The following is a 26,274-nucleotide window of genomic DNA, read 5'->3' on the forward strand; positions in this document are numbered from 1 at the left end:
ATGCTAATGTATTAAAGTGACATTCTTGGGATCCCATAGTGTGTTTCATGCTACTCCGCCTGAGGAGCCTGGAAGATCAGAACTTAGAAACTCGCCGGCACGTATCATGCATTCCAGATTTTCAGCATGCACCACTTTAACTTTCATTCCCACAGACAGAGACTGGGCTCAAAATTGGCCCCACAGACTGTACCATTAATGTGAGCCCACCAAGTATATCAATAACACACCATCACCGAAAATAAATAAATGCAAGAGATGAAACTGTAAAATCCATACGCATGGTGTCCATTCATCATTGCATGATCTTCAGCTGTCCATCCTTTATCTTCTTTTAAATAAACATCTGCATCATAACGTAGAAGTAACTTAACCAAGCTAATCTGTCCGTTGCTTGCAGCAATCATCAAGGCAGTTCTAGAAAAACCATAATACAAAAGATCTACAAATCATTGCATTAGGTCATATATTTGAATCAAAAACCATAACTAAAACATATTCCTCTCTTTTATGACTGCCACAAACCGCTAACTGACTCATTTTGTTCTCATGATTGAGCTTTTAAAAAATCTGAATGTCCAAATCTTTGATGTGTAATCAATGACTCACGCAGATAATTTGTCCACACTGATTTCTTCCCATCTAACTGCAAATTAATTTAAGACACTTCCATCTTTTAAGTGCTAGTTTGAACATTCTCTTTGGCATTATGGAACTAGTCAGAAAAGGCTGCCAATGCCTTTTCAATTTGAACAACACAACACTGTGATCGGCCTTTCCCGTTAATCCATGATATAGGATGAAAATGGCAGCACAACGGTTAGCACTTCTGCTTCACAGCGCCAGGGGCTCAGGTTCAATTCTGGCTTTGGGTCACCATCTGCGTGGAGTTTGTACTTTCTCCCCGGGTCTGCATGGGTTTCCTCCCACAGTCCAAAAATGAACTCCTTTATAAATCGGAGTATCGAGTATAAAAGTTGGAGTGTTATGGTAAGGTTATATAAGACATTGGTGAGGCTGAATTTAGAGTACTGTGTACAGTTTTGCTCACCTAGTTACAGGAAGGATGTAAATAAGGTTGAAAGAGTGCAGAGAAGGTTCACAAGGATGTTGTCGGGACTTGAGAAGCTGAGTTAGACAGAGAGATTGAATAGGTTAGAACTTTATTGCCTGGAGCGTAGAAGAATGGGGGGAGATTTAATAGAGGTGTATAAGATTTTGATGGGTATAGATAGAGTGAATGCAAACAGGCTTTTTCCACAGAGGCTAGGGGAGAAAAAACCCAGAGGACATGGGTTAAGGGTAGAAGGAAAAAAGTTTAAAGGGAATATTAGAGGGGGGATTCTTCACACAGTGAGTGGTGGGAGTGTGGAATGAGCTGCTGGATAAAGTGGTAAATGCGGGGTCACATTTAACATTTAAGAAAATCTTGGGCGGGTTCATGGATGAGACGGGTGTGGAGGGATATGGTTCAAGTGCAGGTCAGTGGGACTAGGCAAAAAATGGTTCGGCACAGACAAGAAGGGCCAAAAGGCCTGTTTCTGAGCTATAATTTTCTGTGGTTCTATGTGCAGGTTAGGTTAATTGTTAAATTGACTCTAGTGTCAGGGGATTAGTAGGGTAAAAGATCACGGGAATACTGCCTGGGCGTGAATGTGGTTGGCACAGGCTCAATATACTGTAGAGATTCTAGAATTTTATGGAAATTCTACGGGTATTATTTACAGTAATCCAATAACGTTAACCTGAATAACAAATGAACAACTTCATAAAATTGCATTTGCAGCTGTTTAGAAAAGGAAACAGAAATCTCTAGCTAGCCTGCAGAAGATTCAGTGGGACTGCATGTGTGCACTTTGAAGGGATTAACTGTTGTACTGAAACTCTCCATTAAGTGAAAGGATGGCACCCTGAACATTCCTCAATCCCAAACAAGTTGACTGGCTGACTTGAACTTCTAAAACTTGCTTCATGCCAGTGAGCCACATGTATTTATTTTACTGCTACTTTCCTACCTCTTATCCCCTTAATCAACAACCAGAAGGATGTAAACCTGCAATGTTCAAAGCTGTTGCTCTTTGCAAAATGAAGAAAGGTATTACATTAAAAATAGTTCATGAAGTTAAAATTTCTTAGTACTCTTTGATGGTAGTTATAGTATTAAAATTACATGCTTGGAAGAGGTAATTATTCCCAATGAATGGCAGCAAATGCACATTCTAAAAAAAAGACAGAATTTGAACTATCGGATTGAATATAAGCAATGGAATGTCTCCTCTTGCGCTCTCTTCATACACGTGAGCTCTTGTTGCTGGCAACCAGAAAATACAGCATAGCAACATCAATAATCAGTGCTTGATAGGTGTTATTTCAAGAACTCCATAAGGAAAAACAGAGAAAAGATATGGAAATTTTGCACAAACACAATCTTATGTAGTGATTTACGACTTAATGTACAAACTGTACCTCCCAATTTTGTCCTTGGCATTGACATCTGCTCCTTCTTTAAGCAAAATTTCCACTATTTCTTGATGATTCTCAATTACAGCCAATAGCAAAGGTGTAAAACCATCCTTTTGGAAACAAAATATATTCAAATAATTTAATTACTGCAGCAGAATTAGCAGTTACTCAACCTATGGATATGTTAGGTCATTTCCACACATTATGAAAAATGAGCTCTTATTTGATCATTTTTAAAAGCTTTACAGATTAACCTAATGATAAAAGATTTGAAAATGTACTTCTAGTCTTTACCTCACAATTTCACAATAGAGGGACACTTTTTGTTAAAAGTTGCCATACAAAGTTGAATTTTGCCAGAACTACAAAAAATGTATTTTTGTTCATTTTTGGCATATGGAAGTTGTGATGATCACCACATGGACCTTTGTTTGAGGTTTCCACCTTTACAGAAGCTGGCATATAATATAGTCCATGTGATATCAAAAAATGGCAGAAAGCGCTAGATAATGCAATGGGCCCCAAAAGCAATGCTGAAGTTATTCTATAACTAGTTGAGTTTCTAGCCAAACTAATATTGCAACATTGGCATCTATCCAACATTATTGTTTATTGCCCAGGTATGTCTTTCTCACAAAACACAGGTCCAATTACTATCCACCAGCCTACTCCCAATCATCAGCAGTGTTGGAAGGAATTGTCAAGAGTTCTGTTACTTTCTAATAACCTTGCTCACCACCAGTACTTGTATTGGGTTCCACCAGGATCATTCTGCTCCAGACTTCATTACAGCATTGGTCTAAACATGAACACAAAAGCTGAATTCCAGAGGTGAAGTGCCAGTGACTGCCTCGGACATCAAGGCAGCACTTAACCAAATGTGGCAACCAAATGAAGCCCTAGCAAAACTAAAGTCAACAAGAATTGTGGGAAAAAAACTCTATTGGTTGGAGTCTTACCCAGCATGTAGGAAGACAATTGCTGTTACTGAAGGTCAATTGTCTCAGCCTCAGGAGACCCTCAAAGGATTGGCCTGGGCCCAATATTTTCAACTACTTCATCAATCACTTTCCTTTATTTGCAGCAAGACTTGAACAACGTTCAAGCTTAGGCTACTAACTGGCAGATAACATTTATACCAGGTGTCACTATCTCCAACGAGGGATTCTAACCACCTTTCCATGATATTCAATAAAATGACCATCAAAAACGGCAGTATAACGGCAACTTGATATATTAAGACAAACTACTTTATAATAAATACAAGTCATCTTTGACTGAGCACGCAAATCCACTACTTCTCACTCAAAAAAAAACCATGACAGATAAGAATTAAGGGAACCGCAGAATAGGATAGACAGAAGAAAAAGAGGGAGATAAAGTGGTAGAAACAATGTAACAACAAAGAACAATTCAAATGTCATTCATTGTTACTAGACTGGAGACATGGTGATGTAAATACACTGAAATCATCACAAAGTTAGCAATGAGATAAAATGTTTTTCAGCCCTGTAGCATATTGAGAAGTTCAGATGGCATTAAGTTTCTTCTCAGGAACTCATTGAATTAGCAATTCAAACATCAGAACAACAAAATGGATTTTCATTTGGAATGCACAAGAAATCATAATATTTCATATATAGCTTACAAAAGTGGAATTGATTTGGGAAGTGTTTTATTGCTTCTGTGAAAATACTCACAATGCTCTCTAGAGTGGGTGTGAAATGGAGAAATTCTGAAACTGGTTTAGCAATGTGGAAACTTAAATGAAGTGGTGATCAAAGGGCAAAGTTGAAAAAGCTGACTCTGTTCACTACAGAAATCAAGATAAAAAAACACCAGCTATTGGAATACACTAGAAAACATTCAAATGAAAGTACAGAAAATGAACATCAACTAGCTGACAAGGCAAATGAGAGAAATTACCACATTTCATCAAATTGGATTTCTCTTTAGAAGTGGAGGTACTTAAACAGAGGTTGTTATCCTTGAGCTAGATTAATTCATGTGGAGAAATTGATCCAAAAGAACTGTTCAGATGCCAAGGAGTACATTTTCTACAAACTGCAGTTCAAGGTGACAAAAGCTATTGGCACAATCTTATTACAGATTTTAGAAATAATTTGTTGCACAGTGACTGTCTCCCTTTAAGTGGGATGAAGTTCCATAATGATTAGTGAGGGAAAAGAGATAATAATTCATGAAACTTATTACAGCTGTTCCTATCCAAAACAAATGGAGCACTTAAGATGCTATAACGGCCATTTCAAAATTGAAAATGCAAATGAAAAGTGGGTATTGCTTTTTGAATGATGTAAGTAATTATTCATTTTAAATTTGATGGGAACTGGAAATCAATAATAAGGGTCAGGTGATTGGTTACTTCCTTTTAACAATTAGGCCCAACTAAGTCTGCATTTATGGGCAGGTTGGAAAAAGATATGGGGCTGGAATTTGCAGGTTTTTGATGGCAAATTGTTCGCGCTTGCCATCATTACCCTTCTGAATTTGACTGCAACATCAGGCAAATTGACATGATTGACATGAATATCCTGAAGTTACAGTCCATCATTCACTGCCCTTCCACAGAATACGCGGGGACACCCCTATCTCTCAGCACCAGAAATCAGTGAAATCAATTGATATGGTGAGAATTTCCCCTTTTCTATTCTCATGTTGCAGTTAGAAACCCCATATAGTTGGGTTGCGTACAATGAGGTATATCTGGATTTTAATCGCAATTTGAATAATAATAACTTCTCCTAAACAACTGTTCTGGCCCTGAAAAAATACTATTTTTGTGAATGTTGTTAATGTCTCAATTATAATTAATGGCTAGACTTTTCTACTTGTTTTTTTCAAATAATTAGATGTATATTTGAAGTTTATAACATTTATAATGTTTTGACTTTTAATGTTTAATATGCATTTTGCTCTCTGTAAAATTTTTAGCAAGTGATTTAGTTATTGGGCTTTATATCCCGATTGATGGAGAAATTTTTAAAATATGAGTGGTTGCTCGAACAGCTTGATTACACGGTTGCAGCTCAACATTGGGAATCCCACCTAAACAGTACTACAATCAATTATGTCTCAAAATAGTTGAAGCTCTCGCCAAATAGGCAGTAGTGGAGCTTTCTTGAGGTCAATGGTAAGCACTTTTTGTTTTGTTGATGACCATAAGATCCAGGCCATTGTGAGCTTCTGACTGCTCTATAATCTCTCCAGTCAGCTCTAAAACCAAGTGTAATGCATTGTAATACAGTAAAATGCATAATTTTGTAACCAATTTTTTTGTAGGAAATTGGTAGCAGTAATTTAATAATTGGACACAATGTTAATAGTCAGGCCATCATTACAAGTATGGCTGGAGTGTAGCACAATTCAAGTATTTATAAGCTACCTAATCTGTATTAATATGCACAATTTTAAGGGTAGTTTGATTTGGATTTGGAGTAAATGGCATCAATGATGAGCTCAACTGGGAAGCAACACTACCCAGCACGCCTTTAATATTTGCATCAGCAAGCATTATGCTATCAGCAGTAAGTCACATGCTTTGTATTGTACCATAACCCCAGTATAGCAATTTTCCACAACACATGAAAAGACATGCAAAAGATAACAATAAATAAACACAAATGTAATTACCTTATTTCGAGCATTCATGTGTGCTTCATGCTCTATCAGATGCATCACCAAAGCGATGTTAGGGATCAGAGCAGCAAGATGTAGGGCAGTATTTCCATTAATGTCCACAAGGTTAGTATCAGCATTATGGCCTAGTAAAATGACTGCACAACGCTCTTGTTGGCATTGTACTGCCTGTGGATGATGTAACAAAAAGTTTATATAGTAGCAATTTTCACAATTAGATATTTGAAGCATAAAGTACATTTGTCAACTAGAGGAGAATCTGAACTAAAAATTGCATTTTCTTTCTTAACAATTCACATTTAATGGAAGTTCTTTGACATACAATACATAATTTCTATATGGGGCATCATTTAATTGAAAACTTAATTTATAAACTCAGCCCTTTTACTTTTATGGATGATGCAGTGAAAGGTATTTACAACATAAAAGATGTCACACTGCATGACACACAGTAGCAGCTATTTCATGTGAGACCACATCATCCAAGATTACAAAATTAACTTATTTCAATGGCTACTTGGGAGCTTTTACTTAAACGCATCAACTCCCAAAATGGTGGGCTGGGATATTTTACCCAGAGCTGTGACTGAGAGATGAATTTGGATTGTGTAGTCCAACACAGTAGATTGCATCAGTACTAATGGGATGTTTTGCTGCAGTTCTTAGCACCATCTGCTAAATAACTTTTCTGCAAATTATTTTGAAAAGTAAGCCTCAGACTTCTATTAACATGGTTTACAAACCAGCCATTAAGTTTGCAAGATGTACTGGGTAACCAATTTTTCCTTTCTATCAGTGAGAAAGAACTATACCTCCGGATACCATCTTGTAAAATTCTGCAGTGAATACAGGAACAGGAGTAGGCCTCTCAGCTTCAAGCTTGTTCTGCTGATTTGGATCTTATTTCCATATATTTGACAAGGTACCTCTTGGTTGGCTGGTACGAAGGGTGAAATCACATGGGATCAGAGGAGAGCTGGTAAGATGGATACAGAACTGCCTTGGCCACAGAAGACATAGGGTAGCAGTAGAGGGTTGCTTTTCTGAATGGAAGGCTGTGACTAACGATGTTCTGAGACCTCTGTTGTTTGTAGTATATATAAATGATTTGGAGGAAAATGTAGCTGGTCTGATTAGTAAATTTACAGACAACACAAAAATTGGTGGAGTTGCAGATAGTGAAGAGGATTGTCAGAGGATACAGCAAGACATAGACTGGTTAGAGACTTGTCAGATGGATTTTAGTCCAGACAAATATAAGATAATGCATTTTGAAAGGTCCAATGCATGTAGGAATTATACAATAAATGATAGAACCATTAAGAGTATTGACAGGCAGAAAGATCTCGGCATAAATGTCCATCGATCACTGCAAGTGACAATGCAAGTGGAAAAGGTAGTCAAGAAGGCATAGGGCATGCTTGCCTTCATTGGTTGGGGCACTGAGTACAGAAATTCACAGGTCATGCTGCAGCTGCACAGAACCTTAGTTAGGCTTCATTTAGAATATTGTGTACAATTCTAGTCGCCACACTACCAGAAGGATGTACAATTCTAGTCGCCACACTACCGGAAGGATGTGGATGCTTTGGAGAGGGTACAGAAGAGGTTTACCAGGATGTTGCCTGGTCTGGAGGGTATTAGCTATGAGGAGAGGTTGGATAAACTCGGTTTGTTCTCACTGGAATGATGGAGGTTGAGGAGTGACCTCATAGAGGTTTACAAGATTATGAGTGGCATGGACAGAGTTGATAGTCAGACGCTCTTTCCTGTGGTAGAAAAGAAGTACTAGGGGACATATGTTTAAGGTACATGGAGAAAAGTTTAAAGGAGACATGCGAGGCAAGCTTTATTTTTACACAGGTGGTGAATGTCTGGAACGCATTGCCCAGGGAGGTTGTGGGAGCAGGCATGATAGCGGCATTTAACGGGCACCCAGATGAATACATGAATAGGATGGGAATGGAAGGATATGGACTCCGTAAGTGCATACAGTTTTAGTTTAGGCAGGCATCATGATTGGCGCAGGCTTGGAGGACCTGTTCCTGTGCTGTACTTTTCTTTGTTTTTTTTATCTACTTTGGTTCCATACCTTTAAATATTCTTACCCAATAAAATAATCTATCAGACGAATTTTGAAAACATCAGTTGACCTAGTCTGGGAAGTAATGAGAATGAATTTATTGGTAAGTGGGAGGCCTTCAAAAGAGAAATTTTGAGAGTGCAGAGTTTGTATATTCCTGTCAGGATTAAAGGCAAAGTGAATAAGAGTAAGGAACATTGGTTCTCGAGGGATATTGGAACTCTAATAAAGAAAAAGAGAGCATGTATGACATGTATAGGCAACAGGGAACAAAAAGATGCTTGAGTATAAAAAGTGCAAGAAACTACTTAAGAAAGTAATCAGGGGGGCTAAAAGAAGACATGGTGAAAAAGTCAAGGTGAAGGATAATCCTAAGAGCTTCTACAGGTATTTTAAGAGCAAAAGGAGAGTAAGGGATAAAATTGGTCCTCTTGAAGATCAGTGTGGTCCACTATGTATGGAATCAAAAGAAATGGGGGAGATATTAAATGGGTTTTTTGCATCTATATTTACTAAGGAAACTGGCATGGAGTCTATGGAAATAAGGCAAATAAGTAGGAAGGTCACGTAACCTATACAGATGAAAGGGGAGGAAGTACTCGCTGTCTTGAGGCAAATCAGAGTAGATAAATCCCCAGGACTGGACAGGGTATTCCCTCAAACCTTGAAGGAGACTAGTGCTGAAATTGCAGGGACCCTGGCAGATATATTTAAAATGTAGGTATCCACGGATGAGGTGCCAGATGATTGGAGGATAGCTCACGTTGTTCCATTGTTTAAAAAAGGCTCAACAAGTAATCCGGGAAATTATAGGCCGATAAGTAGTAGGTAAATTATTGGAAGGAGTACTCAGAGATAGGATCTACAAATATTTGGAAAGACAGGGACTTATTAGGGAGAGTCAACATGGCTTTGTGTGAGCTACGTCACGTTTAACCAATCTATTAGAGTTTTTTGAGGCGGTTACTAGGAAAGTGGATGAAGGGAAGGCAGTGGATGCTGTCTACATGGACTTCAGTAAAGCCTTTGACAAGGTCCTTCATGGGAGTTAGTTAGGAAGGTTCAGTCCCTAGGTATACATGGAGAGGTAGTAAATTGGATTAGACATTGGCTCAATGGAAGAAACCAAAGAGTGGTAGTGGAGGATTGCTTCTCTGCGTGGAGGCCTGTGACTAGTGATGTGCCACAGGGATCAGTGCTGGGTCCATTGTTGTTTGTCACCTATATCAATGATCTGGATGATAATCAGCAAATTTGCTGATGATATAAAGATTGGAGGTGTAGTGGACAGTGAGGAAGGTTTTCAAAGCTCGCAGAGGGATTTGGACCAACTCGAAAAATGGGCTGAAAAATGGCAGATGAAGTTTAATGCAGACAAGTGTGAGGTATCGCACTTTGGAAGGACAAACCAAGGTAGAACATACAAGGTAAATGGTAGGACACTGAAGAGTGCAGTAGAACAGAGGAATCTGGGAATAGGGGTATATAATTCCCTAAAAGTTGCGTCACAGGTAGATAGGGCCGTAAAGAGTGCTTTTGGAGCACTGGCCTTTATAAATCAAAGTACTGAATATTAGAGTTGGAATGTTATTGTGAGTTTGTATAAGACATTGGTGAGGCCGAATTTAGAGTGATGTGTGCAGTTTTGGTCACCTAATTTCAGGAAGGGTATTAATAATGTTGAATAAGTGCAGAGAAGGTTTACAAGGATGTTGCTGGGACTTGAGAAACTGAGTTACAGAGAAAGGTTGAATAGGTTAGGACTATATTTCCTGGCGTGTAGAAAAATGAGGGGAGATTTGATAGAGGTGTATAAAATTATGGTGGGTATAGATAGAGTGAATGCAAGCAGGCTTTTGGAGCTAGGGGAGAAAAAAACTAGAGGACATGAGTTAAGGGTGAAGGGGAAAAGTTTAAGGGGAATATTGGAGGGGGGAGTTCTTCACACAGAGAATGGTGGGAGTTTGGAATGAGCTGCCAGATGAAGTGGTGAAAGCGGGCTCACTTTTAACATTTAAGAAAAACTTGGACAGGTACATGGATGAAAGGGATGTGGAAGGATATGGTTCAAGTGCAGGTCAGTGGGACTAGGCAGAAAAATGGTTTGGCACAGCCAAGAAGGGCCAAAAGGCCTGTTTCTGTGCTGTAACGTTCTATGGTTCTATGGAATGTTACTACCAACATTGCCACTAATAATTTTGGCGTGCGTACGTAATTCGTTTAAGCACGCAGCCGTCTCTAATTTTTTTTTGTAGCATTGACATGTGTGCGGCCTGCACAGGGGCTTGTAGGTGGTTGCCCAGCAACGCAGCTTAAAGGGAATATTGCTTATCACTCAATAGCATATTGCTTTGTCAAAGGATTGCATAGTTGGAGAAATATTTTCATTCATATTTATTTGCTTTCTCCCCTTTAGTGGATAAATGAAATGAAAACTGGATGATGGCATGTCAATTGTACAAATCTCTACCTATATTTTATGTTCTGAAAGTTGACTGGGATGTTTGAAAGTTACATCCATTATAAATTCAGTCAGGGCTGAATTGCTCAGCAGCCTTAAGTACTATCCTCTCAGCTCTTGGTAACAAACCAGCCACAAAGATTAATAGTTTCAAAGTCTTTCTGGTGTTCTAAAGGCTTCAACTGAAACAAGCTTGTGCAACTGCATATAGATGGCAGTGATTGCCAGCCATGTTTTTTATTTATTATCGAGCATAACCATACAGGAATTACTTTTAAAAATGCTTACATGTAGAGATCACACTCCAGTCAGCAATTTTCCATTGAGGTACAATACATAGCAATACAAAAGTGCACTGATAAATTTTATACATCTCATCAGCCTACACCTCTCACAAAATTCCAAGAAGTTGATTTAAAACCCATCAGGTTAGGGAAACAAACATGATAATAAACTGAGTTGTTCTACCAGAATCAAATAGATTTGTGAAAATAAATGGCTCAATCATAACTGATCTAACAGCAACACTGAGCTTTTGTTATATCTTTAGACTTTTCATTTACATCTAAAATTGCTGTGTGCAGTCTTCCGATACTGACGTGATCCCAGTTATTGCAGTTAGGCTACAATGGTCTATGAGCTTGTTTTAATTCATTATGTTTAATGTACACTGAGGGCGATTCTTCCATTCTGACCCGCTGATTTTTTGGTGGGTTGGGTCAGAAGTGCACACGTGCCGATTCGCAGGATTCACACGTGCATTCCTGATGCACACGTGTCTCCCACCGCCAGTTATCCGGCGTGGTCAGGACCATGCAGGAAACCAGCGGGAACATCATGTAAGTCATTTTAATGTGATTTAAATGTCATTAGCAGGCTTGAGACTGAATTTTCTGGGCCTGATAGCATCTCACACTCCACCAGTGCAATTTAGAGTAGCTCCCAACTTTCGGGGAACCTGCGGACAACCCTGTTGGAGTGAAGGGGGGCAATCGGGGCTCTGCAGGGAGTTAGGCAGATAGAGAGTGGTGCCTCCTAGGCATGGGCACCCTGGCAGTGCCAGCCTGTGTCACTGGCACTGCCAAGGGAAAAAGTACCCATGCCCAGGAGCCATCTTGGCACTGCCCACTGGGTATTGGCAATGCCAAGGGATGGGGCTTAGGGGGCAGATCGGCGGGGGTCCCGCTGCCACTCTGCATTGGGATCTGGTAGGGGCTGGAGGATCAGGGTGGGCTGGGAGATTGGGGGGATGGGGGGAGTGATTTGCGATAGGGATATGCGTCCTATGGGGATGGGGGGGGTCTGCCTCCCATGGGCCGGGGGATGTGTGTGTCCGTGTGTGGAGGGGGGTGGAATCTCACTGCTGGGGTGGAGGTGGGGGGTTGGAGATCAGGGTGCTCCAGGATGTGCGGGGGTGGGGATCTGGGCTGGCCTAGGAGTGGTCACGATGGCCACGATCGGGCTGGGGTAGGTGGGTCGCGAAGGAGCTGCAGCAAACTGCATGCACAGAGGCCCTGAACTGTCAGATTCTGGCGTGAATAGACCCCGCCTCCTGAGCTTTTAATGATATTCATGATTGTGACCTCTGCATTGCTTAGAGTGTGGGAGATTCGAGTCACTGAAAAACAATTGTGATTTACACCATTTTTCCCCTCAATCCAGCACTTAGAACCTTTTTGGGAAAATCACCCCATTATGCTCAAAAAGACTGAATTACAATCTTGGGAAGGGGTCTATCAAATGTTAACATTCACAAAGGCCTGATCCAAACATTGACTGACGTTTGAAATTCCACGTCCTCACTTTAGAAAGATAATCACATGTTCCCAACACTGGGAATTTCACAGTAACTTCATTGCAGTGTTAAAGTAAGTCCTATTTGTGACTAATAAGTTAACCTTAACTATAGTGGCGCATGGTCTCAATTTTGAGTCTCTCCGATTTTTCTGACTGTGATGTGTAGAGAAGTACTACACTGCAGCCAACAAATTCCTTATTAACTATAAATAATAAATAGACTTTTAGGAGCACGTATTGTGCAAGTAGAATGATAGAACTTTAAAATGGAGACTGAATTATGGTTCAATCATTAGGGCATAATAACTAGGAACAGAAGTAGGCCATTTGAGCCTGCTTCACCATTCAATAAGACCATTACTGATTGTGGGCTTAACTCCACTTTCTTGCCTGCCCCCCCATAACCCTCAACACTCCCTTGTAGATCAAAAATCGGACTAATTCAGCCTTGAATAGATTCAATGATACAATATTCACTGCTCTTTGGGGTAGAGAGTTTCAAAATTAACAATCCTTGAAAAGAAGAAATCTCCAACTTAAATGAGAATTCCTTACTTTGAAACTGTGCACCTTATTTCTAGATTCCTTTACAAGAATCAGTTTGTTCTAATTTTAAATAAATGTTTAGCATCCAAATGTAGAGAAGTTAAATAACCAAATTAAAACAAATACTTAAATTTACTGTGATCAAGACAAGGCTTTTTTTTAAAGAAGAGACACGTCAATATCATTTCTTCAACATAGAGTCTAAACCAAGTCAGGGAGTGGGAGAGAGAGGAAAAGGGTTAATATAGACCAGCAAGGGGAAGAATGGGTGAAGACTATCAATGGAGAGTGGGGGCTAGTGGGTTGGAGGATGCTTGGATCATTAATGGTGGTGTGGATGGGGAAGGGAAAAGTGAGACAGTTTTGGCAGATGTTTTTTGATGATCCATCGAGTGGGACAGCAATTAATTCTCTGCTTAATCAGGGAAGGGAAAGGGGAAAATATAGACAAAAAGATATACTTCTTTAATGTATGCCAAGATGTCTGCTGTCACGCACACCAGAGATGGTGTTAGGCTGCTCCATAATAACCCTTGATGGCAAAGCCTTCGTACATACAGGGTCAACTTTTATAATCAGCCATTTTAACAACTAAAGTTTTACATCTAACATTGAAAAATGCTATGAAAATGCCACCTACATATGTAACTGGCAAACGTTCACACACAGCCCAATACAAAATTATTCAAGTGGAACACTGTGACACACACTTCATCTTTAATGTAGAACAGATGCACAGAATTTGGTCAATACAGCAACCACCTATTTATTTCTTACCTTCATCAAAGGGGAGCGATTATCATTGTCACAGATATTTAGTTTTGATTTGTTTTCCACAAGGAAAGCAACTGCCTCTGCATGCCCATTTGCACATGCAAGATGCAACGGCGCCCTAAAAAGAAAATGAATACCAATGTATTTATCACAGAACAGGGGCACTGACGCATTCTTCACAAAGAATTCCAAAATGCATGTGTTCTTTCAAATAATTCTCTTGTAACATTTTCCAAGGCTGCAAAAATCATAGGTTGTTACAACGCAGAAACAGGCCATCTGGTCCAACAAATCTCAGCTTGCATATTTCCCCATGTGAATCATACCTGCCTGGTTCCACTCCATACTAATGAATACCAAACAACTATTTAATCCGTGTTATAAGAAATAATTTATAAACTCTGCTACAACAACTACTTTTGGTTGAAAATTCCATTTTCATGATTACAAATATTATTCTAGCTCTATTCTCTCTTTAATCATCTCAAAATTCCACTCTTGTTACAATGTTGCCAACCACTGGTAACGAGCCACCATAATCTTTCCATCCCCTTACATTGCTCATCTCAATACTACAACAACTATAAATAAAAACACCTAATGTTTGGAGTTCCACTTCATAACTGACACCATCCCCTTGATAACATCTGCAGTTCTGATCGTTTCTGATACGTTCACCTAATAATATTAACAGTAAAGGACAATATTAAAATAGTGATGCCATCAGTTTTAATACCATAATGAATTTCTGGAAGGAGGCGACTTCTAATCTATTTTACCAACCAATAACAAAGGGATATGGGGATAGCGTGGGAAAAAGGCATTGGAGTGAGTGATCAGCCATGAGCAGCCTCAATAGGTTGAATGACCTACTCCTACGTTCCTGACTTTCCTCAGTATTTATGTAGCATATTTATCATAATTCTGAATTTCATTTCTTAACAAAATGCTTGTTTATAGTAACCAAGAGTAACCAAATTATAGTAGCCAAGTTTAGTCCTCATAAATCATTAACAAATCGACTGGATCTGGATGAATAATAGAGACAAGTTCAAATTTACGAGTGTGAATTCTGTTAAAAGAAAAGAACATCTGGAATAAAAGGCTAGAGATAGTCCTATAACTTTGTGGTACCATTAAAGGTCATTTAACACCATCTTTGGGTATTGCTGGTTTCACTAGAAGGACAGATCCAAATGTGGTAGCGCAGTGGAGAAAGAATGGCCCAAGGAATCAATGACTCCAGGCCCAATGAAATCTCACTGCATCGGCACAAACATGGCCAAGAAAACCTCATGCAGAATAGCAGCTACCTGATCACCCCTACATCCCTCACCTGATAAATCAGTATCCATGTTGAACAGCACTTGGAAGAAGCACTCATGTAGCTCGCTGGTTGGGGAGTTCAATATCCATCATAAAGAGTGGATTGGTAAAAGCACCACTGATTGAAACATGAAAGACATGGCTGCTAGGCAGAACTTAATACAAGGGAAAAAAACAATTCCACCTTATTTTCACTAACTGGTGTGTTGCAAATGCATCAATCCTTGCTAGTATAGACAGGACCGTGCAGTCTTTGTGGATTCAAACTCTGGTCTTCAAAGTGAGGACATCTTCTATTGTGCTAAGGCACAATAACTGTGGTAAATGAGAATTTCCCATTTACATTGGTCCACTAGTGTTGAATGGGTCTTCAGCTGTCTAGGCCCTAAGTACTGGAATTCCTTAACCTCTCTGGCTTCCTTTTTTCACCTTCAACTTACTTCTTAAAACTTAACTACGATCAAGCTTTTGGTCACCTGCACTACTATCTCCTTGTGTCTTGGTGTAAGGTTTTAACTAATAATGCTCCTCTGAAGCTCCTTTGGGCTTTTTTTTTCTGCTGAACCTTCCTGCAAGCTCACTTTTACAATTGCTCTACTGAACTCCATATCTAAAAATTGGCCAACCCTCCTCCAAGCATACCTATCCATCCTGGCTTTCCACATACTTTACACTAATTTCTAGTGTTTTATGTATCCAAAACCTCAACTGGTCTTCCTGGTTGCATCAATTCTCCCTATTCTGCAAGTTCTGACCCACAACTCAAGCACTCCCAGTACGTTTTTGCCTTTTCTTAAACCCAGGAATCCCTTCCACCATAGTTGACAAGGAGGGACTTTGATCAATTCTATCCCATTTCTCCCATGGTTGGAGTCACAAGTTAGACGGCTGAGGGTTGGGGGGGGAGGCGGTGTAGGGGGGTCATCCAGGACAATCTCTGCAGAAGTCCCTCAGGGTACTGTCCTAGGCCCAACCATCTTCAGTTGCTTCATCAATGACTTTCCCTCCATAAGAACAGAAGTGGGTATGTGCACCGATGATTGCACCATGTTCAGCAAGATTCGCAACTCCTCAGATACTGAAGCAGTCCGTGTTCAAATGCAACATGATCTGGCTAATATCAAGGCTTGGGCTGACATGTGGCAAGTAATATTTGTGCCACACAAATGCCAGGCAATGACAATCACTAATAAGAGACAATTTAACCACTGTCCCTTGACATTCAATGGTGTTACCATCACTGAATTTCCCACTGTCAAAATCTATGGGGCTACCATTGACCAGGAACTCAACTGGACTTGCCACAAAAACACAGTGGCGACAAGAGCAGGTCAAAGGCTAGGAATACTGTGGCAAGAAACTCACATCCTGACTCCCAAGCTAGTTGACCATCTACAAAGCACAAGTCAGGTGTGATGGAATACTCCCCACTTGTCTGGATGGGTGTAGCTCCAACAACACTCAAGAAGCTTGATACCATTCAGGACAAAGCAGCCCAGTTGATTGGCACCACATCCACTCCCTCCACCACCGAAGCTCAATAGCAGCAGTGTGTACCATCTACAAATGCACTGCAGACATTCACCAAAGATCCTTAGCCAGTACCTTCCAAACCCACGACCACTTCCATCTAGAAGGTCAAGGCAGCAGATACATTGGAACATGTACTACCTGCAAGCTGCCCTCCAAGCCACTCACCATCCTGACTTGGAAATGCATCACCATTTTTTCACAATCACTGAGTCAAGATTGTGGAATTACCTCCCTAATGTCATTCTGGATCAACCCGTAGCATGTGGACTGCAGCGTTTCAAGAAGGCAGCTCACTACCACCTTCTCAAGGGCAACTAGGGATGGGCAATAAATTCTAGCCAGTCAGCGACACCTATGTCCCACAAATGAATCAAAAGGAAATTCCTGCACTCTTAGTTTCATCCTCATCGCTCTCTCTGAGCCAAAATAAGATCTGTGTTGACTTCCCAAATCAATTGAATCACCCTCTGCTATTTCTGCCACAGAACACATATTTTTCTTCCTGTCCCTTTCAAAGTTCTGAAGAAATCATTATCTTCACAAGACCCTGATCCTTTCCTCAACTGCAGGAGGCAGTGATGTACTGTCACTGAACTAGACATCCCAAAGGTCCAGGACAATGCTCTGAGAATGCAGGTTTGAATCCCACACCAGGTGGTGAAATTTGAATTGAATAAAAATTTGGAATTAAAAGTTTAATGATGATCATGAAGCCATTGTTGATTGTGTAAAAATCCATCTGATTTACTCATGTCCTTGAGGGAAGAAAATCTGTCGTCTTTATAATAAAAGCAAAATACTGCTGATGCTAGAATCAGAAACAAAAACAGAAAATGCTGGAAAATCTCAGCAGGTCTGGCAGCATCTGTGGAGAGAGAATAGAGCCAACGTTTCAAGTCTGAAGAACGCTTTGTCACAGCCTGTTACCCTTACCTGGTCTGGCCTTCATGTGGCCCTACATCCACAGCAATGTTTGATCTATGTGAATTGATTTTGATTTATTATTGTCTTATGTATTAGTATACAGTGAAAAGTATTGTTTCTTGCATGCTATACAGACAAAGCATACCATTCACAGAGAAGGAGAGTGTGCAGAATGTAGTGTTACAGTCATAGATAAGGTGAAGAGACAGAGCAACTTAGTGTGAAGTAGGTCCATTCAAAAGTCTGATGACAGCAGGGAAGAAGCTGTTCTTGAGTCGGTTGGTACGTGACCTCAGACTTTTGTGTCTTTTTCTCAACAGAAGGTGGAAGAGAGTATGTCCAGGGTGCATGGGGTCCTTAATTGTGCTGGCTGCTTTTCCGAGGCAGCAGGAAGTATAGACAGAGTCAATGGATGGGAGGCTGGTTTGTGAGATAGATTGGGCTACATTCATGACCTTTTGTAGTTTCTTGAGGTCTTGGGCAGAGCAGGAGCCATACCAAGCTGTGATACAACCAAAAAGAATGCTTTCCATGGTGCATTTGTAAAGGTTGGTGAGAGTATTAACTGACATGCCAAATTTCCTTAGTCTTCTGAGAAAGTAGAGGCATTGGTGGGCTTTCGTAACTATAGTGTCGGCATGGGGGGACCAGGACAGGTTGTTGGTGATCTGGACACTGAAAAACTTGAAGCTCTCAACCATTTCTACTTCTACCATTGATGTAGGCAGGGGCATGTTCTCCACTATGCTTCCTGAAGTCTATGACAATCTCCTGCATTTTGTTGACATTGAGGGAAAGATTATTGTCATCGCACCAGTTCACCAGATTCACTATCTCATTCACGTATTCTGTTTTATCATTGTTTGAGATCCGACTCACTATGCTGGTGTCATCAGCAAATTTGAAAATCAAGTTGGAGGGGAATTTGGCCACACAGTCATAGGTGTATAAGGAATACAGTAGGAGGCTGAGGACAGCCTTGTGGGGCACCACTGTCGAAGATGATCGTGGAGGAGGTGTTGTTGCCTATCCTCACTGATTGTTGACTCTTAAATGCCAGCAGGGAAGGGCAATAAACGCTGGCCCAGCTAGTGATACCCATATCCCATGAATGGATTAAAAAAAACACCCAACACACCCACCTTTTTGCACAATACCTCACTATAAAATTGCAGGATGTGGAATACCTGCACTCTGATCTCCTAACTTCCCACCAGCCAGCATTCCAAACTCTCCTTTCATGTGAAATAATTTGCACCAATTTAATGTACTGTATTCGCTACTTGCAATATGGTGGCTTCTACATTTAGGAAACCAAATGCAGATTGGGTGACTGCTTTGTGGTACACTTGTATTAGTCTGCAAGCTCGACTCTCTGTTTCTGGTCATCTCAACATAGACTCAATGATCAACATCTCATCCTTCAATTATACACTGTACAGCCTTCAGGCAAATGAATTAAAACTTTTTTCAGGCAACAACAGATGGTAATGATCCTGCTATTTCCAGACACCCTCTTAACTCACCTTCTTCTTTACTTGTTCCATCCTCTTTTACCTACATTCAATCACAGCTGATTTTCACCTTATGCTTTGTTCTTTCCTTCTTCTACCACCATTTACAACTATAGCTTTCCCCAGTTCTGATGATTCTTTTTCCTGATCCACAGAGCATTTCTAGTATTTTCTGTTTTTCTTGTTCTTACCATGTTCCTTTTTCACAAGCTCAAAGAAAACCAGTAAATTGCATTAATTAGATCTTACCTCCTCCGGAACCCATCATAGCAATTTATTGAGACCTCATTTCAGTGCAGGTGCTCGATAATAAATTTTTAATGAAACATTTCTGCAACTTCATTCATAAGGTCGTAAGGTGTTGTGAGACAGCATATAGATTCTTCTGTCATTTTTGCCCCCTTTTTCAAAACTAAATGGAAATAACACCTATCCCGGTTTTATCAACCAAAGGGCTGTGACAAGTGGCGTTCCTCAGGGATCAGTGCTGGGACCTTTGCTGTTTGTAATATATACAAATGATTTGGAGGAAAATGTAACTGGATTGATTAGTAAGTTTGCAGACAACACAAAGATTGGTGGATTTGCAGATAGTGATGAGGACCAGAGGATACAGTAGGACATATAGATCAGTTGGAGATTTGGGCAGAGGGATTGCAGATGGAGTTTCATCTGCAGAAATGTGAGGTAATGCATTTTGGAAGGTCTAATACAGATAAGAAATATACCATAAATGGCAGAACCCTTAACAGTATTGGTAGAGATCTGGGTGTACAGGTACACAAGTCATTGAAAGTGGCAATGCAGGTGGAAAAGGTAGTCAAGAAGGCATACGGCACGCTTGCCTTCATCGGCCGGGGCACTGAGATTAAGAATTGGCAAGTCATGTTGCAGCTTTATAGAACTTTAGTTAGGCTGCACTTGGAATGTTGTGTTCAATTCTAGTCGCCACATTACCAGAAGGATGTGGAGGCTTTGGAGAGGGTATGAAAAGATTTACCAGGATGTTGCCTGGTCTGGAGGACATCAGCTATGAGAGGCTGGCGAAACCTGGTTTGTTCTCACTGGAGTGATGGAGGTTGAGGGGAGAACTGATAGAAGTCTACATGAGCGAATGGGCCAGGAACTGGCAAATGGAATTTAACGTTAGCAAGTGTGAAGTTGTCCACTTTGGTAGGAATAATGGTAGGAAGGACTACTACTTACATGGCGAAAAACTGCAGCATGCAATGGTGCAGAGGGACCTCAGGGTCCTTGTGCATGAGTCGCAAAAACCCAGCCTGCAGGTGCAGCAGGTGGTCAGGAAGGCAAATGGGATGCTGGCCTTCATAGCGAGGGGGATTGAATATAAAAGTAGGGAGGTCTTGCTGCAACTATACAGGGCACTGGTGAGGCCGCAGCTGGAGTACTGTGTGCAGTTTTGGTTACTGCACTTATGCAAAGATATTTTGGCCTTGGAGAGAGTGCAGAGGAGGTTTACCAGGCTGATACCGGAGTTGAGGGGGTTGAACTATGAGGAGAGGCTGAATAAACTAGGCTTGTACTCGTTAGAGTTTAGAAGAATGAGGGGAGATCTCATTGAGACATATATGATGATGAATGGGATGGATAGTTTAGAGGTGGAGAGGCTCTTCCCGCTCAGAAAGGACAGTAGGAATAGAGGGCATAGCCTCAAGATAAGGGGGGGGGGGGGGGGGGCAGTTTAGAACGGAGTTGAGGAGGAACTTCTTCACTCTAAGGGTGGTGAATCTCTGGAATTCTCTGCCCGTTGAAGTGGTGGAGGCTGCCTCGCTAAATATACTTAAGATGCGGGTAGATAGGTTTTTGATAGGCAAGGGGATTAAGGGTTATGGGGAGAGGGTGGGAAAGTGGAACTGAGCCACGACAGATCAGCCATGATCTTATTGAATGGCGGGGCAGGCTCGAAGGGCTAGATGGCCTACTCCTGCTCCTATTTCTTATGTTCTAATGTTACAAGATTATGAGAGGCATAGACAGATTAAATAGTCAGAAGCTTTTTCCCCCAAGCTGGAAGAGTCAATTATTAGGGGGCATGAGTTAAGGTGTGACGGGCAAGGTCTAAAGGAGATGTATGAGGCAGATTTTTTTTTACACAGAGAGTAGTGGGTGCCTGGAAATCATTGCTAGAGGTGGGAGTGGACGCAGATATGGTAGTGACTTTTAAAGGGCATCTTGACAAGTACATGAATAGGATGGGAATAGAGGGATATGGTCCCTGGAAGGGTAGGGGTTTTAGTTAAGTCAGGCAGCATGGTTGGTGCAGGCTTGGGGGGCTGAAGGGCCTATTCCTGTGTTGTAATTTTTTTTTTGTTCTTTGCCCAAAGATCAAACAGGATCAGAAGTATTTTCTAGCTGTAGCAATAGCTTGGATATCCTGCTTTAGAGCCAATGCTATATTCCAACAATTGAATTGTGAGAACAAAACATCAGGGGTTTAAATGAAATAATATCCTCCTGATGCAGAAAATCTGAAATAAGAGAAAATGCTGGAAAACTCAATAGATCAGACAGCATATCTAGAGAGAAACAGTTAAAATTTCAGGTTGATGGCCATTGAAAGAATAATACCAGCATTTTCTACTCTAATTTAGGAACACATTAATATATTATATAAGTTATTAATGTCAGGTACCTCCTTACCTGTTTTCTTTATCCAGTTGATTCACATCGTTTTTCTTAATTAGCTGTCGAAGTTTGGATAAATCCCCGGCAGAAGCAGCTTTATGCAGTTTTCCCAAATCTTTCTCTTTCAGCTCGTACCCTATAGAGAGAATACTCCCCGTGTCCGAGGTGTTGGGAGAAAATTTTCTCTTTTTCTTTGCAAAGCGGAGTATTTTCTTCATTTTTCTCCCCTCTCTCTCATATGACTACGGTCCAAGCTGTATTGTTGCCAAATAAAAGCGTGGGTGCATCATTCAGCCGTTCCTACGTGTTGTGATCACAACCTTTTGGGACATCTTTAACCCCCTACACCTATATATATAAATATAAATCACAATGGCAAATAGCTATTAATAAGGGAAGCGAATGTCCCTCTGGGGTCTGGAAGATGCCAAGCCTCCCAGGATTAGACCAGACGGTTTGGTTGCAGGGTTTACAGCAGATGGAGATGGGTTGTCTCACTGAGGGAGGGATTCTTTCCCCCGCCGCCCTGTACACAGAGCGAGGGACCGGCTAAGTGACAATTCCAGCGGCTCTTGGAGAAGGAGAGATGGCCTATGGCCAAGTCAGGGGACATTTGACAGCCTGGCACCCAGCAGCAAGTGTTGTTGATTATGATGATGATGTTCTGCCATAAGGGCCGAGCTCTGTGCTATCTGCGGGCATTACAAAGAAGGTCCTTTATTTTCCTTCACCGTAAGTCCCGGTTCCCTCTCTCCCTCGCGCCTCCGTCTTTGCTTCGCACAAAATTCCTCCAACGGTCGCCCGCCTCCAAGCGGTCAGCGCGTGACGTCACACACTCCCCGCCCCGCGCGTTCAACGTCATCACGCAGGGATTGCCTTTGTCCAAATCAGCCAATCAGGACACAGGGATGACCCCTCCGGGGAGGGGCGGGGCTTCTCCTGTCAAATTGCTGTGTGTGTGTGTGTGTGTGTGTGTGTGTATTGTAAATAATGCATTTTGATTAGTGTTGTCACGTATATTAGGAGACAGTGAAAAGCATTGTTTCTTGCGCGCCATACAAACAAAGCATACCGTTCATAGAGAAGGAAAGGAGAGGGTGCACAATGTAGCATTACAGTCATAGCCGGTGTGTCTACAGGACATACCTGGGCAATTTTCCACATTGCCAGTTAGGTGCCTTTGTTGTAGCTGTACTCTTTTGGGCTTTGGTCTCTACAACTTCGCTAGGGGCATGGCGAGCTCTGGATCACAAGTCTTATTGTCAGAATATTGTCAGGGGCCCATAGCCTTTTCAGCATCTGGTGCCTTCAGCCTTTGCTTGATATCACCTAGAAAGAATTGAATTGGTTGAATACTAGCACCTTTGCTGTTGGAATCTTGCAGAAGAAGTCATACAGAGAGAAACTTGGCGCACTGGCAGAAGTGGCATAGGGCATCGTGTCACTGCCAAAGAATATATGGGAGTCAAGTTCCAGCTTAGCTTGCAAAGAAAGTGTTGCTGTATTCAAAGAATACATACAACACGAATCAACACTTCAGAACAACACGCAGCCAAATATAAGAACATGACTAATGAAGAGAAAGCTAGACAATCTCATTAGATGGTTGCTCAAATTAAAAAAAAGTTTTTTAATCTAGACTATATACCCACAAAATGGAATAACCAGAATGAGCAATGTGTATAGAATTGCCAAAAAGAGCAAGCCATTCTCTGAGGGAGAATTCATCAGTAATGCTTGGTTGACTTGGCTGCAATATTGCGCCCAAACAAGAAAACACAGTTTGACGAAGTTTCACTATCAAGGCAAACTGTGAGGAGACGTTTAGAAGAAATCTCAGAGAACCTGGTCTAATAGTTTAAAAGCAAGATGAACAATTTTTCTTCACTCTGGCACTCAATGAGAGCTGTGATGTAAAACATACAGCAATATTGTTGATTTGCATTCGAGACATGACTATGAATTTATCGAGGAACTGGTTTCAATGCAGTCAATGAATAATGTGACTACTGGAAGAGATTTATTGCAAGCGGTAAATAACAGTGTTTTAAAATGTGGACTGAATTGAAAGAAATTGACAAGTCCTAACTTGACTGACAAAATGTTGGATTGTTGGAAATAGTTCAGGACCAAGTGAAAGTAACAAACCCAGAGCAGAAAATCATTTCCCTGCATGCACTATTCATCAAGAGGCTCTCTGCAAAAGTGTTCTGAAACTGAGCAATGTCATTGAAACAGTTACAAAACTTGTCAAGTTTATTAGAGCAAGAACATTAAACCAGAGGTAATTTGTCTGTGTTAGAGGAGTTTGAGTTAAAGTGCACGCATGTTTTGTACATACAAATATAGCTTAGTTTGGGGAAAATTCTGCAAAGATTTTAGGTGCTAAGGCAAAGATTAATTTATCTTTGCAAATGGAAGGTAAAGATGTAGATTTTCCTCAATTCAATGATGTGAACTGGCTGGTTGACTTTGTCTCTGATGTGGATGCTTAACCGTCTGTCATTCACATTGTCTGTACCTTTTAAGACTTGATTACCTCTAAAGACTTTTGCATTCCAACCATTATTTTGTAAATTGAGTTTGTGTTTTTATATGCCCTGTTTGTGAACAGAACTCCCGCTTACCTGACGAAGGAGCAGTGCTCGAAAGCTAGTGAATTTTGCTACCAAATAAACCTGTTGGACTTTAACCTGGTGTTGTGAGACTTGTTACTGATCTTGCCTTTGCCATTGGTGTCATGAATCACATGAATGAATTGAATTCTAAACTACAAGGAAGAAGGCTTTTTGCTCATGACATGTACTCCCTTGTCAAGGCCTTCAAGACAAAGTTGTTCTTTGTTTTCTCACCAAATTGAAGAAAGGAAGTTTACACGCTTGCCCACTTTGCACCAGATTACAGTATCTAATCAGAACCTGAAAAGACAAATGCTGTTACTTTGCAAGTTAACTTTTCCAACCACATTGACGATTTTATGATGATAGAAGATGAAATGGCTTTGATCTCCTCCCCTTTCACATGCATTATCGACAGCGCTCCAAATGACCTCCAATTTGAGTTTATTGACTTGCAGTCTGTTTAATTGCTTGTGGACCGATTCAAATCAAGTATCAAGGTTTTACACATCTCTTCATGAACAGCACTTCCAAAGATCAGGTCTCATGCCCAAAAGATGCTTGTACTGTTTAGGTCAGCTTACATCTCCAAAGAAACATTTTCTGTTATGAAATTCAATAAACTAAAGAATAGATCCACCATCAGTGATGACTACCTTGCAGCAGTGCTTTGCTTTGTAACTACAGAGATCAGAACTAACACCACCTCCCTTGTTGATGCCCATGAAAGACTTTCCTCTTCACATTGACGAAGCAAGTATTTTTTAGGTTGTGAGGTAATTTTATTACAAAACAGTTAGGCAGTCCATAGGAACATACCAAAATTCCTACAACAGTTATTGCCCATCCCTGGTGTAGCCCCTTGGACCCCATACATGGCTGAAAACTGTAATCTTGAGAACATTCAATGCCAGTTGCTCATTTGTTTACAAATAATTATTCCTGAGGTTCTAGTGACTCCCAGTTTGTCACGTCACGAGTCTGCACAGTCTCCAGAACCAAAGAAAAGTCCACAGGTTGACATGCCTCAATGAACAATTAAACAGTACATTAAGCTCAAAAGTGACCAACCGCAAAGTGTTCATAACCAACAGCTCCAACACCATACATTCCAAATGTGTTTCCTTTGCTAACTTCTTTTTTCCAAGAACAATTAAGGACAGGAAGAATCTTCCACAAATGTTAATCTGCACACCTTCTAAGAGTTAATTTAAGGAAAATCTGTTAAACATTTTTAATTAATATGACCAATGCACATCTCTCATGAAAATTTCCTTGTGGTAAACTGTAGAGGTGCACATTACCAAGTACTGAGCATTTGTGGTGAGTGAAACTGAGCCATGTTCTGTCTTTTTCCAACTGCAGCATGTTGTGAAATTGAGTTCAGTAGATGGGAATTAGTAAATTGGCACCAAAAAAAATACCAGTAATGAGTTTCAGAGAAGAGCAATCTCTCACCTTACTTTTTTCATGTGTGGCTGCAGTCCATTCTATTTAAAAAGAAATGTTGGTGTAATGACCTTAACGAGGCCCATGAGGTTGGCCTCTTTGAGTATGAGCCCCCTGATTGAGGTAATGGTTGCCCTCCAATCAGGGAGTTCATACTCAAAAGGCTAACCTCTTGGCCTCATTGAGGTCATTACAGTTGGCTTATGGGCAGTCATTAATCCCATTCCTAATTGCCTTGGAAAACTCTCCTTGAACTGTGACTATGCGGTGAAGATACCTCTGTAATGCTATTAGATAGGTAGTTCCAAGAGTTTAACAGCAGCAGTGAAGGAAAAGGCACGAGTTAGCATCATGGAGTTAAATCTTATCCCAATAGACAATTAGGGTGGTATATTGCCCATACAAATTATTTTTGTCAAAAACACAGCAATATCTACGAAACAAGTTTTCAGCTGTAAATAATTGAACTGCCTAGTGAATTTG

General features: G+C 40.7%; 1 protein-coding gene across 10 annotated transcripts in view; it reads right to left on the reverse strand.

Annotated features, from left to right (window-relative positions):
* Positions 1-22,517, reverse strand: part of ankrd26 (ankyrin repeat domain 26) — a 138,907-nt gene extending 116,390 nt beyond the window's left edge. For all 10 annotated transcript variants that reach the window (XR_013886842.1, XM_080191104.1, XM_080191110.1 and 7 more), the window contains exons 1-5: positions 21,740-22,517; positions 13,785-13,899; positions 6,115-6,288; positions 2,467-2,573; positions 280-417 (exon numbers count right to left, since the gene is read on the reverse strand). Coding sequence is in view for 9 of the 10 variants with exons in the window: in XM_080191104.1 (XP_080047230.1) it covers positions 280-417; positions 2,467-2,573; positions 6,115-6,288; positions 13,785-13,899; positions 21,740-21,942 (737 nt within the window). In the remaining variant the exon portion in view is untranslated. The remainder of the gene's footprint in view (positions 1-279; positions 418-2,466; positions 2,574-6,114; positions 6,289-13,784; positions 13,900-21,739) is intronic.
* Between the last annotated feature and the right edge of the window lie 3,757 nt (positions 22,518-26,274).

This window comes from Carcharhinus amblyrhynchos, chromosome 6 (genome assembly GCF_965287045.1).
Source record: "Carcharhinus amblyrhynchos chromosome 6, sCarAmb.v2.hapA, whole genome shotgun sequence".
Taxonomy (NCBI): domain Eukaryota; kingdom Metazoa; phylum Chordata; class Chondrichthyes; order Carcharhiniformes; family Carcharhinidae; genus Carcharhinus; species Carcharhinus amblyrhynchos.